Here is a 16313-nt window from a genome sequence, read left to right as displayed (position 1 = left end):
GCCTGACTGATTTGAATGAATTATAGAATACATGCTGACAAAAACAGATGCATCTCGATAGATCAATTGAAAAACACAATTGTTTTAAATATTAGAGTGAATTTTTTTTTCGCCTCTTTTTCAATTGAAAAAAATTGAGGATAAAAAATTTAAAAAGATCAATTTTCCACAAAAACCAAAAACGTTTATTAATAGAATCTGATATTATTGAAGAAAAAAACATTTTATCAAGAATTTGATTTGTAGAAGAAATTTTTTTTTTCTTTTCATTCATAGTTTCATAATCAGACAGAAAATTTTCAATAAAAATAGACATTATGATATTGGCCATTTAATGGTGTTTGGTTCTAATTTTTTACATAACATTCGATGGTATTAATCAGCATTGATATTTTCCAAATATTTGGTAAATATGTGTAAATGGATGAAAAACATCACGTTATTTATGAAAAGAATTTATTTAAAATACTTTAAAAGAAATGAATAAAAATGAATCAGTCTGGTTTTTGACTCTCACTTGTTAAGTCGTATTTTTTGTATGTTTTTACAAGCCAGTAGGATTAATCCACCGAAACCTCACAATTACCCTTGGTCCATTTGGTCATTTCATATAGAATTTTCATCAGGATTTCCAATCCATCAGATAAGATATCATAATTCTTTTTTTTAATAAAATAAACTACACCTTCCCAAATGAGTTTTTCTTCCTTCTCTCCCTTTTCTTTTTCTTTTTTTTCTCTTTTCCAATTTTTTTTTCTTTCTTAGAGAACAGTTATCTAATTGGGGGGAAGAATATATCAGGAAAAAAAAATCCAATAATTCCCATTGCAAATCTATTTTTTCTAATTATTCGATACTAACACATGCATGGAAAACAATTTCCACGTTGAATAAAACCACGTGGCCAACAAACCCAATATCCATCATCGCCAACTCATTTGAAAAAAAAAAGTTTTAACAAATTTTGGTGACATATTTGACATTCAAATGACATTCATTCATAAACGTTTACAAATACAAAAAAAAAACTAAATCAAATCATCTCACCAACTTCATTATTTACAAAAACAATCATTGCTGACTCATAAGTCACATTTATCTACAGTGCATTTCCTTTTATTTTGTGCTCAATTCAACAAGTTCATAATACTTACAAAAACCAAATTTCACTGTTTTCATCGATAATCATTGCTGACTCATAAATCACACTCATTTACAGTGAATTTTGTTTTACTTTGTGTTTAATGCAATACATTCTTTGTAAATATTTCCAATTGCCTTTTAAGACCCCTTGTTTAGATATTTAGTTCTTGGGGTTATTTCAAAAATAAAAATTCAAATTCAAATTCAATGCAATACATTCCGAAACACTCACAGAAAAAAAAAAACAAAAATTTTGAATCGATGAATCGAACGATGATGAGAAATGCATCAAGCAATCGATAGATTCATGATCTTATGTGACAGTCCATTTGGATCTTATTCACAATGCCCTTGTAAACAATGTTAAGATCATAGTGATCAACAACAAAGAGAGAGATGCCTAATATGGAGATCCTAAAAAAAAACAATCAATTGTTTATTTTCTTTCTTCCTCCAAAGTTAATTAATTAATCAAAATGCTCATTTCAATTTGTTGGATAATCCACTATCCATGAACAAAGATGCATCAACATCATAATTCACAAAATTAAAATCTTATTGTCAATATATTTAAGATATTATCGAAGTACTTCGGAATTCACACTTGATTATGACTCTTTAAGAAAAAGTATATCGAAATTAATGCCAATATTATTTAAAGTATCCAAAATGATAAAAGAAAATCATAATTTTTGATCTTTTCTATCATATCATGGTAACCGATGGTTTAGCATTATTATAAACAAATACACTTGTCAAAATATGGTTGGACAACTTGATAGTGAAGAAAATGATATTGAACAATTGAAGCTGTCATAAAATTTCGAACTCACATTATATGTTTGAATACATTGAACGATATTCATATACAATTTTATCACAAAACATTTCAAGAAAATTTTATTGAAAAAAAAATCGTCAAAATAAACTAAATGATGACGAAATTCAGATTAACTATAATAATCATGGTGGACAAAGATGAATATCATATATTATAAATTAATTCTAACATCGGTTGAAGATTTATTTCATAAATTATGTTTAGAAAATTTTAAATCATTTTCAGATGTATCCATGACTAACAATGATTCAAAATCAGACAACCGACAAGAATAATCGGATATGATTCGTATATGTGGTTTTTTTAACGAAGATGAAATATTTGATTCATCACTTTTTTTATTCCAGAAATTATGTGACACACGTTGCAAAAAAAAAAAAAAAAACGAATTTTAAATCCGATCAATCAGATGACTTTTCACAATTGGGGGGATGAAGGTTGGCAACTATTATTTGCTGTTTTTATTTCTTTGAAGTTTTTACATTATCAATATGATTGCTGTGCTTGAAATTTGTTATTACTATCGATAATGATCAACAGTAGTATTTGAATGAGAAAACAATTATTATCAACGACAATCAAATCTATTGATTGGTTCGCAAATCTTTTCCAGAATTACTTCAAGAATATTTTCTATATTGCAACTAAAACAACAAAAAAAAAATCGCAACAAGATTCGGATACATTCTCAACCGCCTATTAGCCGTTGAACAAAAAAAATATTCGGTGTTGATCAAACATATCAGATTCAATAATTATTAATCAAACGGATGATGATGTAAATTGAAAAATAATAATAATAATAACAATCAAAACAACAAATTTACTGTCATTTATTTTGTCATCGTTCATAATGTTGTCAAACAACAATCACAGCATAATACATTATATTATCTAAATGCAAATTATCTACGTGAAGATGAACATTTAGCACGTGTAATAACATCATCAAATGCCTTTTCTAAATCAGAGAAAATATGAACAACAAATCAAAATATTTGAAAACAAAGTTCCGAGAAAAAAAATCATTGTATTCGTACATACATTATAAAATATGTAATTCGAAATGATTTTCAAATTTTCAAAGTGATTCGAGTATTATTACTCTATCATTATTCAACAACAAAACAAGATGAAAATGAAAATATGGCAATAAAATGATGATGGCTAAACTGTTATTAATCAGATTCAACCACAACAATTACAACATTAATCACAAAAATGATTCAACAAATTCATCATCAACAGCAATTTGAACTTTTTAAAAATATGGTGGTGCGACAATCAAATTCTGGTTGCACATGAATTTGTTATTTATTCGTTACATAAGAAGCATCCAAAATTGTAATCCAACATTTACTGCACCAACCAATTATGTTGTGTTTTCTTTGTCAATTTGGAAAGTAACATCTCTCTTTCAGATAATATGGCCATTAAGCAAAATTATTTGTTGAACATACGTTACAATAACAAAAATTTGAATGAAATATTGTAAACATAATTCTGGTGATATTGTTTTGTTTTCGGTTGCTATGTGGTTAACTTAATTGGTTAAATTAAATCAGTTTACACCTCTGAATAATCTGTTTGTCTAATAAAGAACAGTTATCACTACAGGTGCTTCAAAAATTATCAAATGTAGACACACATTTTGAATGTGATTTTGGTGATTATAATAGAACACAATGTTGTTCATCATCAATTATTTCAAGTTATCAATTCAAAATTCACAAAACAATTATCATTGATTGATACAAAATCTGATCAACAATATTAACTATTACATCATCAATCATATGATCCATAAAAAAAATCATACCCCCTAAAAACAACCAAAGCATAAATTTAATGATCAAATTTATTATTCTTTCCATAATCCGAATCTATCGTCAAATATTCGAAATTTATCTATTCCCCTTCAACTATTGTCAAATAACAATCAGAATCTTGAAAATGTTGTGGTTTTTTTACAAAAAATTTGATGAACATGATCTTGTTATCTGTTTGGTGGCATTTGCAGCATTTGAACATTGTAATCAAACTCATGCACCAACTTTACAACAGATAACAAATCATCATCTTAATGTGTATTACATAATACGGCCAGCATAACTTGAAAAAAAAATCATTTGTTTTTTTTTAACATCAGAAAATATTTGGATGGAATATTATGTCAAAATTTGCAGAACTTAATCCGATTCAACCGTTGAAAAAAATAGTGTTTGAAGTTTTAACCAATGATAATCAACTACCACATTATCAAATTGCCCTTATATCAAATATAATTGCATATTTTTGAATGTGTTTATGATGATTTTATTGTAACACAACGTTGTTCATTATCAACAATTATTTCAAGCCACTAAATGGTGCTAACATAAATTGTATTAAGTGCATCAATTGTTGCAATTCCTTGGAAAGGATTTCTTGAAGATTATTAGTCAAGTTGATTGATATCGCACCCAATGTTCAAGTTCCTTAAAGTTTATTAATCGACATTGTTTAAACTCCCGATATTGTCGCACATTGATTATTTGGACCTGAAATCTAATCATAATTTTTTGGTGTATACAATACAAATTATTAAAAGAATCCGCGACGTTCCTCAAGATCTATCAATGTCTTATAATTATTAAAAAAAAGATGAAGAACTTTTATTTTTTTTCTAACGGGCAAGAAGTACATGAAAATATATAAAGAATCATTTTATTTTCTAACGGGCAAGAAGCACATGATATTAATCCGAAAAGAATGAAGAAAAATTAAAGTGCAAACTATCAAATTTTTTAAACCAACGATTTAAAATGAATTTAATTCAATTCACCATCGCAACAACAATGAAATTGTTTTATACAAAACTGCAATCTGTTAAGTGAAAAAAAATTGTTCAACATTCATAACAAAAACACAAACAAAAACAGACATTTAAATATTCTACAGAATGTTAGCATTTAATTTATGTTTAGTAACGATAATTAGTAATAATTTAGAAAAAGAATAATTTCTCAATTAAATTTGCAGTTTAGGAAAAAATGATCTTTTAGTTTTTAGAATCAATAGATAGATTAATAATCTAAATTAAAGTAGTCAGTCTTTATTAATCTTTATTTTATTCAATTAAGTTTAAAATTTTAGTTTTCTTTAAAAAAAAGATAGTAATAATGAAACGAGTCAGTTGATTAGAGTCAGTAATCTAAAAAGTTGTAAAGTCAAGTTAGATGAAAAATTATTTGAAAACAAACACACACACAAAAAAAATACATTTAAAAAAAATATTGAAAAATATCAAAAATATCAAAAATATTGAAAAATATCAAAAAATATCAAAAAAATATCAAAAATATTAAGAAAAAAAATTATTATTATTATAAAAAATTGAAAGAATCAACCAGTACTATTCATGATGAAAATATGAACATCAAAATAACATTTCTTTCTTTTAATGATAAAAAAAAAATAACAAATACATCCATAACAATTATTTTAAAAAAATTATTAATACATAATTTCTTATTCAACATACAAATGTAATATCATTTATTTCTGTCATTTAAACAAAAACAAAAAATTATTGTATAATATCCAAAACACTATTGTAATAATCAAAATTTCCCCTAATCTACAATCTTAAAGCGGGGGATGTAAATGGATGAAAAACATCACGTTATTTATGAAAAGAATTTATTTAAAATACTTTAAAAGAAATGAATAAAAATGAATCAGTCTGGTTTTTGACTCTCACTTGTTAAGTCGTATTTTTTGTATGTTTTTACATATGTTATTATATTTTCGATATGTCGACATTTTTTTCATAAAGAAAATGTTTCTATTTTTCAATATATTATTATTATTATTGACCGATTGATTGACAGTGGTGGTCGAATTTTTGACAACAGCCGAGATATTATTTCAATATATTATATAAAGAAAAAATAGGATTAATAAATATGGATTTTTTCCCCATATTATTTTTCGTCATTTGATTAATTTCCATACATTTTCGTTTTATTTTCTATAATAATTAATAATGACGATAAAAAATGAAAAGAATGTCATATGAATAAGATGAACAACCAATGATGCAAAGACTTTTTGAAAAGAAAAAAAATATGACAGATTTTTTTTTATTACAAGGTAATCATCATAATAGCAGAAGAAAAAAAAATCAGATTCTTTCGCAACATGAATTGTGGTTTAACATATAGAAAATGTGCAAATTCAATAAAATTCCGAACATCAATATCAGAAAAATGACAATGATGTTTGGAAAAAAAACAAAAAAGAATTCCATTTATATAACATTATTACTATCAATCTTACTATTACTAGCAAATAAGGATGGAGTAACATATCGATTTAATTAAATAAAATCAAATCTTGTTTTTTCCATGATAGATCATTGTTTACAGAAATATAACCAAGTATAAATTGTCAAACAAAAGGAAGGAATATACTGAAAGAAGGAAGAAAAAAGATAATTTTTTTCCCATGTGTATAAGTATGTGCGTGCATAAAACTTAATCCGAAACATTATAAACAATAAGAAGAAGGAAAGGCTATTGTTTAGTACGATAACTATTATTGAATTGAAATTTTTTACCATCTTATTCGATAATGATTAATTTCGCAAAGAGGATTGAAGAATTTGACAAAAATGATAAAAGAACAAAAAAAAACAATTGTAAAAACAAACTTTTATTTGGAAAAAATAACCTTTTTGCTCGAATGACAAAGTAAAAGATGAAAAAGAATCTACGAAGGAAATAAAAGAAAATCAACTTTGATATTTCCAAAAAAAAACCAAAAATCCCATATAAAAGAACCAAACATTTTATTTCTGATACTATCCTAATGATAATGAATGAATCAAATAATTGGATGAACGTAGAATGAAGCAAAAAAAAAAGTTAATTAAAATTTGCTCCTGAAAAAAAATGTTTTTAGACCGTTTCTATATTATTTTGTCAACACTTTGCCACGATAATCGCATTTGTTTTCAATAATGGTTTTCGCAAAAAAAAATTTTTTTGATAAAATAATTATAATTTCCAAGAAATGTTATATATCATCTGTATGTATTCTATAAACATTTTTTGATGATAAATGAATTGAATAAGATTAATTTTTTAAATTCTTTATTGAAAAAAATTCTGGGGACCCATAATGGAAAAAAAGTTAAAACTTTTGCCCTATTTTTCTTCCGAAAATTTTTGCGAAAATTTAATTTTATCATTATTATATCATATAAAGAAATGGCTAGTAAAAACATTTTCAATTTCCGATTTTTTTAGTCCGAAAATTTTTAAAAATATTTTTATATTTACAATCGTTTTTCCGGTTTTCCAAAAAAACAAACAAAGTTAACCATGATGAAGTTCGCTAGAGGAAAAAAAGCTTTACATTCGAAAAAATAGATAATAATGATGAAAAAAACTTGGCTGAAATTCTTTGCACGAATAACATCTAATACTTTCAGGTACTTACGTATTAGACTCAAGGCGAAAGTTCTAAAAGAACTTAAATGCATTATATATTTTTTAAAATCAAATATTTTTATCAGCAGTTAGGTTTTCCTACCCGGAAAACCTAACTGTCCTAACCTAAACTAACCTGCCTAGATTAAGTTTGATTAATTAAAAACCAAAGAATGTTCATCTGCCCTATTCTTTCTTTATATAGTAGCAAGTTAGCAAAGAAGTGTTGTGCGAGCAACACTTCTATGCTAACTTGAATGGCCTGCTTCTAATACGTAAGTACCCTTACGTAAGTGTTTGTTTTTTATTTTGAAACAAAAACTTAATAGAAAACTATCACTAATAATAATGATCTAATCCAACTAGACAAGCATTATTATAAACATATGAAAATAACATGGCTTAAAGATGTAATGATTTATTCAAGTTATTATAATATATTTATAAATAAGGAGATAAACAAAAAATAAAATACAACCAAAATTTAGTTGGCTATTTGTTTCATGATCCAAAAGAAAAAGTTTTTCATACGCACTAACACAAACATACATGAAAACAATGACACATAAACAAGTAAAAAAAACATGGAGATGAAAATGGAAAGATCTCTTGAATAAAAATAGCCGAAAAAAGACAGGAATAAGATTCATTAGATTCATAGAAAATGGGAAATACAAAAATAAAATAAAAATAATCTAGTGAGTTTGTAAAACACAAAATCCGACAGTATTAATCTTGATGATATTCTCGAATATACCAGAAACTGAAAAAAAATGAAAGAGAAAAAAAACTAAAATAATATGAAATGAAAATAAAACTGATTTGCACCGAAACTTTAAGAAAATGAAATGGAAATCTATTTCAATTTATATTATGTGGCACTCGTTAATAAAAAAAAATGTACAGATGGATAAATGAACGGATTACAAAACAGATGGAAAAATCTATTTTCCATTTTATTTCATTTTTTTTTATATTCTGGTTTGATACAATAAAAAAATCGTAAAGATTAAAAAAAAATAGAATCATAACAATCTGTGTGTGCATTTACAATATTGGCATTTGGTTTAAAATAAGCAGTTGAACTAACCCTTTTTAGTTAATGTTAGTTCAGAAAATTGAATAATTTTATTTTTTTCACATCATTTGTCTTCATCCAACTTATTCTTCGTCCGAAATAGCAAACGTTTTTTTATTATGGCAAAAGCTTCTCTTTCCTTTTTTCGCATCTTTATTTTGTTGTTGTTGTTGTGATTTGTAATAAAATTTTTGTTGTTTTTCTGTAAATTAATGTGGCCTTAAGATTCAAAACATTGAAAGAAAAACAACAATAATTTTCTTTGGTATAACACCAATCTGGAAATGAAAGTTTCATCAGCAAAATTCTTTCACAACTTTTGATATTCATTTATTTGTCAACAAGACTGGAAAAAATCCAAAATAAAATAGACACAATAAATATACAGCAAAAAAAGAAAGAAGAAAGAAAAATTTTTAATGGAAAATAACAACAACAACAACAATACTAATAAATAAATGCAAATCCTGTGCAATGTGAATGATAATCATCCGCAAAGCAATGAATGGGCACAATGTTTTATTGCATTCATTAGTAACATAACGCGAAAACACCGTTGATATACCGATTTAATATTCATTTAATATAATCGAGCGGAAAAAAAGATGCATAAAAACAAATTTTACTTTTTTCTATCCAAATAATTATAATTATACATAGCCAAAACTTTTTTTTTTGTCAACAATAGTAATGAAAAAAAAACATGATTTGTTCTTTTTTTTTCACCGTGAATAATAAAAGAATATATGATTACGATTATTATTATTATAGCAGCAGAAAATATTAGAAATAAATAAAATTACACATTAATTATGTGATAGAGAATTTTTAATGGGAAAATAATGTTGAAAAAATAAAGAATAGATAAATTTAATAGCAATTTCTATTGGTTGAAAGATGCAATATGAAAGAACTGAAGAAATAAATTTTAAAAGAAATTCCTTTTTTTTACATCCAGCAATTTTATACTGACCCTAGATGATATGATGTCAATTTTTAAGTGTTGTTGACGTATTTGATTCTGATTTGACGACAACGATATAAACTTGTTTTGTAAACATTGAATTGAAGAATTTTTTCATGCGTTTAGTTAAGAAAATACTAATCATTAATGAATCAACAACAAATAGTAGTTTGTCGAAGTTATAGATATATCATAAGTTGACGTAACGATTTCACTATAACTTAAATGATCTCGAAAACTACTTTTTATTTTTTATTCGAGTTGATTTACAATTTTATTCATTCACACACACACATCCAAAATTCAATGAAATGTCACAGTTACATCTCATGCTGGCATATAAATGGAATTCGGCAAATAAATTGTATTTTTTTCAGAAAAAAAATTGATTTGAAAACACCAGTTTAGTGTGTGTGTGTGTGTAACGATAAGTAAATCAAATTAAATCACATAAAATCAAATCATCCCGGAACGAAACTTTGGGCTAAAACATTTAATTCATGAAAAGTCATTGTTATTGTTTGAAGCAAATTGTTTTTGAACAATAAATTGAACTTGGTAAAAATTTTGAAATACATTCTATTTAACAGAATTGAATGAACCATTTGAATCATGGAAGATTCATCCATGAACAAAAATCCAGAAAAAAACTTTCAACACATAGATAAAACTTAATGATATTATTTCTTCAAGAATTACACATGGAAATTGAGATGAACTATTACCACTGCTATCATTATCCAAACTGAGAATTTCGGAGATGAAATCCATTCTGTGTGAAACTTTTATTCACATTCATACGGGGATGCTTGTTGGAACAACAACAACAATAATACCGATAATAACAGCGACGACGCACAAGCAGGATAGGCCAAAAAACCCTGAACTAAAAGTTCAGAATGTTAGATCCATGCACAAAGATATAAATATAGGCAGACGCAATGTGAATAAAGCTTGTCGATTTCGATTCGACTCATCAAGAATCGAATAATAGTTGTGTTTTCCAATCAAAGAAATATAACGATGACGATAGTACTGATAATAAAAAACCCTAGTTAAGTTTCCCCGGTTCGAAAATTTTCCCATGTTACATCTTGTGCAAACAAAAGTTATAATGAAAAATTCAAAATTGAATATTCGACACATTTTGTAATGAATACGAAAAAAAATCAATCTTGAAAACACAAAAAATTCAATGTAGACACAAATATTACAATATTTATCAAATGAATTCTCATCAAGTAAATTCTTTGAAAATTACTCAATATTCATAGCTTGATTCGATTGATTGGTGCGAATATTCAGTTAAACGATAGTTAAATGCAATAATATAATATAATTCAATTTGGAATTACAAAATTTTAATTTCGGGATGAATGCGCACGCTGATATTGAGCAATGGAAAATTGGAAATTCTAAAAATAGTGATTGAACAAAAGTCCAAAAAAAACAACAATTCAAACTGTCCATTGGCCAAAACTATGACAACAACAACAACAACAAAAATGATGATGATGATGATGACGATAATGAAAATTGGTTCACTAAAACTCAACGGAAATCGAAAAGTAAAGAAATCCAAAATATATAATGAAAATGGATCCAAACAAAAAAAAGGGAGAAAGAATTTGCTCGAAAATAAAATGATCGCGTGCTGAAGAAAACAAACTAAAAATAGATTTCCTATTTCATTTTCATTCGATTACAATTATACGCATCCATAAACATGATAACAAAATTTATTCAATAGAAACGAGGAAAAAAACCACTATTATTCAATCACAATTGTGAACAAAAAAAATTTTGTTGTTGTTGTTGTGTGAATTTAGCATTTTAATTCAATCAATTTCAATGTATTGCACTGCAGTGGAATCAGAATTTTTATATAATAATTGTTTGAAAAAAATATTATTTAATTTTTTCATTACATCATCATCTCATAATCATTATTATAAACATCGAAATGTAACTTCTTATTTAACAAATAAACAATTTGTTTTTTTTCAGTGTATTGGTTTCAAACTATGTATCATTCAATTGATACATAATGATGGTCATCATGGTTCCCATGATCAATAATTATAATAGTGAATGATGAAAAAAAGAGAAAATTTCCGGGAAAAATAAAATTTTACCATCTAGATTCAAATAGCAAAAATAAAAATTTCTTACTAAAAACTAATCAACCAACTGTGATGACAGAAAAAAAAGACCAAATCATTAATGGCAGATTGAATGTTCATTTTCTTTTTGTATAAAACAAAAATGAAAAAAGCAAAGATATTTTTTGTAGAACACACCCATCGATTCACAAACTAAACATCATTAGATGAGAAAAAAAACGATGATATTATTATTATCTAATCTAGGATACAATATCATGAAAAAAATACATGGGAAAGAATTTGTGGCAAAAAAATATTCAATGCTTTATATATATAAAAAAACATACATTGATGATCATCGAATCATTAATTGAAGAATGTAAAGAAAAAAATGAAAAAAATTTTGCCATTTTTTTTGCATTTATTATTTTCAATGATGATGATGTCTTTGTCGGCCGTAATGATAAACGATCATTGAATATCGAATTAATCGATAACTTTGCTGTTGTTGTTGATGATGATGGTGATGGTAGTGAATCCATTTTATTGATTGTTATTATAGCCATAATATTAGTACACATTTTACATTAATTTTTCTTAAAGTTGACTATAGTCAGTTTTTTTTCAATTTAAAGATTCTCAAAAACAAAACAAAAATTTTTTCATTCTTCCTATTTGAGATTTGTATTGTATACACCGAAAAGAATTTAACATCCAAAATTGTTGTACTGGTATGATCGTTGAAAGAGAAGTAAAACTGAGAAAAAAAACAAACAAAAATTCTAGGCCATCAACATTACATCTAGTATTGTGTAGCATCACATTGATGAAAAAAAACCGAAAACTACGACAATACATGCAAGATGTTACAATAATGTTTATGGAAAGAAAAGAATTGAATGTGAAAAATAAGTGTGACAACAAAATAAAATCACTTCCGCATTCGGATTACAAAATTATTGGAACGTTTTTTGTTGTTGTTGTTGTTACTATTCTGATGTTGCTGCTGTTGTATCTCAAAAGTCGTTTTTGTTTGGATTGCTTGCCGATAATAACATGTGTAATACGACTGAACAGAATTTAAAAAAAAATAAAAACCAAAACACTGATTTTCATAAGGAATTTTTTTTCTTATTAAAAATTTTGAAGAAAAACTTTTTATTTAATTGAATTAAAGACAGAATAAATAACGATTTTTTAATGTTTCTGTTTAATTTTTTTTCTGTTTTTCATTTATAAATGATGATTAATTGATATTTTGATGTGAATTTTACGATGTGATAAAAACGTTACAGAGATAAAAATATCTTTTTTTAATCAATTTTTTACGACAAAATGCAAATAATAATGAATAAATCAATGATTGAATGTTTTTACCAAGTAATAAGATGACGAAAAAAATTTGATTTGAATCATTCGATTGTTTAATGAAAAAAAATTAATATTTCATCAATCTTTTTCAACACTGTGAAACGATCATCAAGAAATAAATAAAAAATCACGATAACAATCACAACTATGTAATAAATTGATGATGAAATTTATATCTTCAAACAAAATCATATGAAAAATTATCCATTTGTGTTATATATTCGGTGTTTTTTTCATTAATATCACAACAATCCTTTCATTTTGATCTTGGTGAACAATATATAAATAGAAGTAGCTATCCACCACTGTAGAATTAATTACTGTTTTAGTATCCGTGATGATGAAAATTAATGATGAAATGGCTAAACAGCCAAAATCGATGACAAAAAAAAAAATAATCAAAAAACGAATCTATCAATTGATCGACAAAATGTGAAATGTGAAGAAATGTGAAACCAGAAAACGTATGAATATTCAAGATAACATTATCATACGATAAACAAAAAACAACAAAAAAGGAAAAGACAAAATGACCATGATGCATCAAGTGGTCATTGAATGATGAAAAAAAAGAGAAAATTTCATCGATTCTATTGACGTCATTATTGAATAAAAAAATGTTTTGCCGTCAATCAAAAAAATGACCATCATGGATAATGGTGATAATGATAATGGCTTATCGAAAGACCTTTTTTTCAGTATGGTTACTTAAAATTCACGTCTTAAAACAATCTTTTCCCATCAAATTAGAGAATAAATGAACAAAATTGATGTTTGATCAATTAATTTGATAAAACAATTATTTTCATTAAATAACGTTTATGTTAATTAACATATGATCAACATGATTCATACAAATATATGTTCTATTGATTTGACAATGGATTAGAATAAAATGAATAATTACTTTTTTTGCTTCTTTTTGATCATCTATGAGAGCATATTTTTAAAATCACGTTTAATATCACAAAGATCATATGTTTTTTTTCTTTCTCGGATTTTCCGATGATACTATTTTTAGACAAATTATTTTCCAATCAAAATTTCAAGGCTAAATGTAAATGATTTAGGGCAATTTTTTTCACGTTTATATTTAACATTTATGTACTGCCGTTGTTTTTGTTGTTGTTTCTGAGTTTAATGATGACGACATAGATTGTTGTTGTTTATATAATAAAATAATTATAGGTAATACTTAAATCGATTAATTTCGTACACAATGATAAATTAATTTATTGATATAATGTAAATAAACGAGAAAAAATAATTTCTGATAAATTCTATCGGAGTTTTTTTTGTAAACAAATTTGCACATTTAATACAAAACGAAAATAATGAAAATAGTGGAAATTTTCAAAAAAAAATCGACTTTCAATTTTTTAAATTTAAATGATGATGATCAAAGAAAACAATTTTTCAAATATACAAACGCACACACTACGCCCGCACTTATGAACGTACATTCCATTATTGAATAAATAATTCAGAAATAAACATCATCAAATTTCATTGTTTTGGCCAATGGAGAATAATATTTTTATTATTATTATTTTTTTTTGGTGTGTTGAGAATAGAATTCGAAATTCCGTCAGTATGGCCATCTAGTATCGAGAATCGAAACTAAACTTTGAATTTTTTTTCAATATTTGCCACCAGATTTTGCTAGCAGCAAGAATATCTCAAAAAAAATTGGAATAAAATTTCAATTGAAATTGAAAACTAAACATGAATATTTTTTCTGACATGCATGAATGGAATAAATTCTATTGGTATGTTTGTTTGTATTGGTATGTGTAGGCGATGTTGATGTTTAATATTTACTTTGTAATATAATTTTTCTTCAACATGAAAAATTTTTCGTTCAACGAAAATAGTGAAATAAAAATAAACCAAAAACTAACAAATGAAAAACAAATATATGTCAAAGAATAATATTATAAATATGAATATCAAATTCGGAAAAAAAAGAAAACGGAAATTTCTTCAATGTTGGTGAAATATCAACAAAATTGTTCACTAATATATGTCTGTTATGTATTAATTGATGAAAAAATTGTTAATGAATGTTGGATAATAACCTATTTGAATAATGACATCCATTTATTCTAATTATTTAAACCAAAAAAACTCTCAACAAGTTTCTGTTGATCAAAATAGAAAAAAAATTAACCTACCTTGATTGTTTGATTTGTTGGTTCCGTTGGCTGATGTTTTGATTGAATAGAATCTGAACATATTGGAATTGATTCGAATGAATCGTTGCAAGGAATTTTGGTTGGTGAACTTTCATCAATAATGACAACAACATTTGTTTTAATTTTATTCTGATTATAATTATTGATTAAGGCTGTTTTTTGTTGTTGAACTGATGATAAAAGACGTGTTGTTTTTCTTTTATTACGTTTTTCATCATTTTTCATTTTCATCATACGTTCCCAGGATTTTTGTGCTTTATCTTTCTGTATGATTGTTGGCACAGAATATCTAGACTGCTTTATCTGTTGTTGATTGTTCAATGCAAATGATAATGATCGTTGACTGCCTAAGAATACTGTTTCCGGTATTGATGAATTACGAAATTGTTGTTGTTGTTGTTGATTTTCATTGATATTTTTTGTATGATTTCGATTAAAAAATTTCACAAAATTTGGCCGTATTGTAGACAATGATAATGATAATGATTTTTGTTGTTGTTTTGATTGTTGTTGTTGATGTTGTTGCTGTGTAACAACTTGAAGCATTGATGATGATGATGAGGATGTTATACGATTGAACAAATTATTATTATTATTATTATTATCATTCGAATTGATTTGATTATTATGATTATTATGACGTAGATAGAACCAAAGATTTTTAATATCAAAACTTTTACGTTTACATTTTATATTCGACATATTTTGACAAAAATAATTATTGTTCAATTTGATTTGTTGTTGTTGTTGTTGTCGTACATTATTCTTTTTTTTATTACAGCCATTAATCGTATGGAATTGGCTAGAATTTCCATCAACACTAACAACACTGCAATCATTGTCAGTGTAATCACTGTCTTCATCATCATCATCATCATTGACGTCTTCATCATCATCATCATCGTCTTCGTAGTCATCATCATCATCATCATCATCATCATCAGTATCACTGTAATCATCAATTATGTCATAGTTTAGATTCGGTATCTGTAATGACAATTTTTTCATTGTTACCATACGGCTTCCTTGCTGTATTTTTGTTATCGATGATTGCCATTGTTGTTCATTATCATTATTATCATTATCATTATTATTATTCGAATCAACATTACTATCTTCATCAATGATGACAATATTTGGTG

At 25.8% G+C, this 16313-nt stretch overlaps 1 protein-coding gene across 2 annotated transcripts in view; it reads right to left on the bottom strand.

Annotated features, from left to right (window-relative positions):
• LOC113790164 (uncharacterized) overlaps positions 1-16312 on the bottom strand; it is a 28107-nt gene extending 11795 nt beyond the window's left edge. The window contains exon 1 of one of the 2 annotated variants that reach the window (XM_027339794.2): positions 15151-16312. In XM_027339794.2, the coding sequence (XP_027195595.2) occupies positions 15151-16188 (1038 nt within the window). In that variant the 5' untranslated portion in view covers positions 16189-16312. Of the gene's footprint in view, positions 1-11952; positions 12239-15150 lie in introns of those variants that run through there. The other variant, XM_075820776.1, reaches the window with a different exon arrangement.
• Between the last annotated feature and the right edge of the window lies 1 nt (position 16313).

This window comes from Dermatophagoides pteronyssinus, unplaced genomic scaffold (assembly GCF_027571235.1).
Source record: "Dermatophagoides pteronyssinus isolate colony J.1.1.1.1 unplaced genomic scaffold, Derpt_VIB-CSIC_2022.12 sq0007, whole genome shotgun sequence".
NCBI lineage: Eukaryota > Metazoa > Arthropoda > Arachnida > Sarcoptiformes > Pyroglyphidae > Dermatophagoides > Dermatophagoides pteronyssinus.
This window is presented reverse-complemented; position numbering and strand designations above follow the sequence as displayed.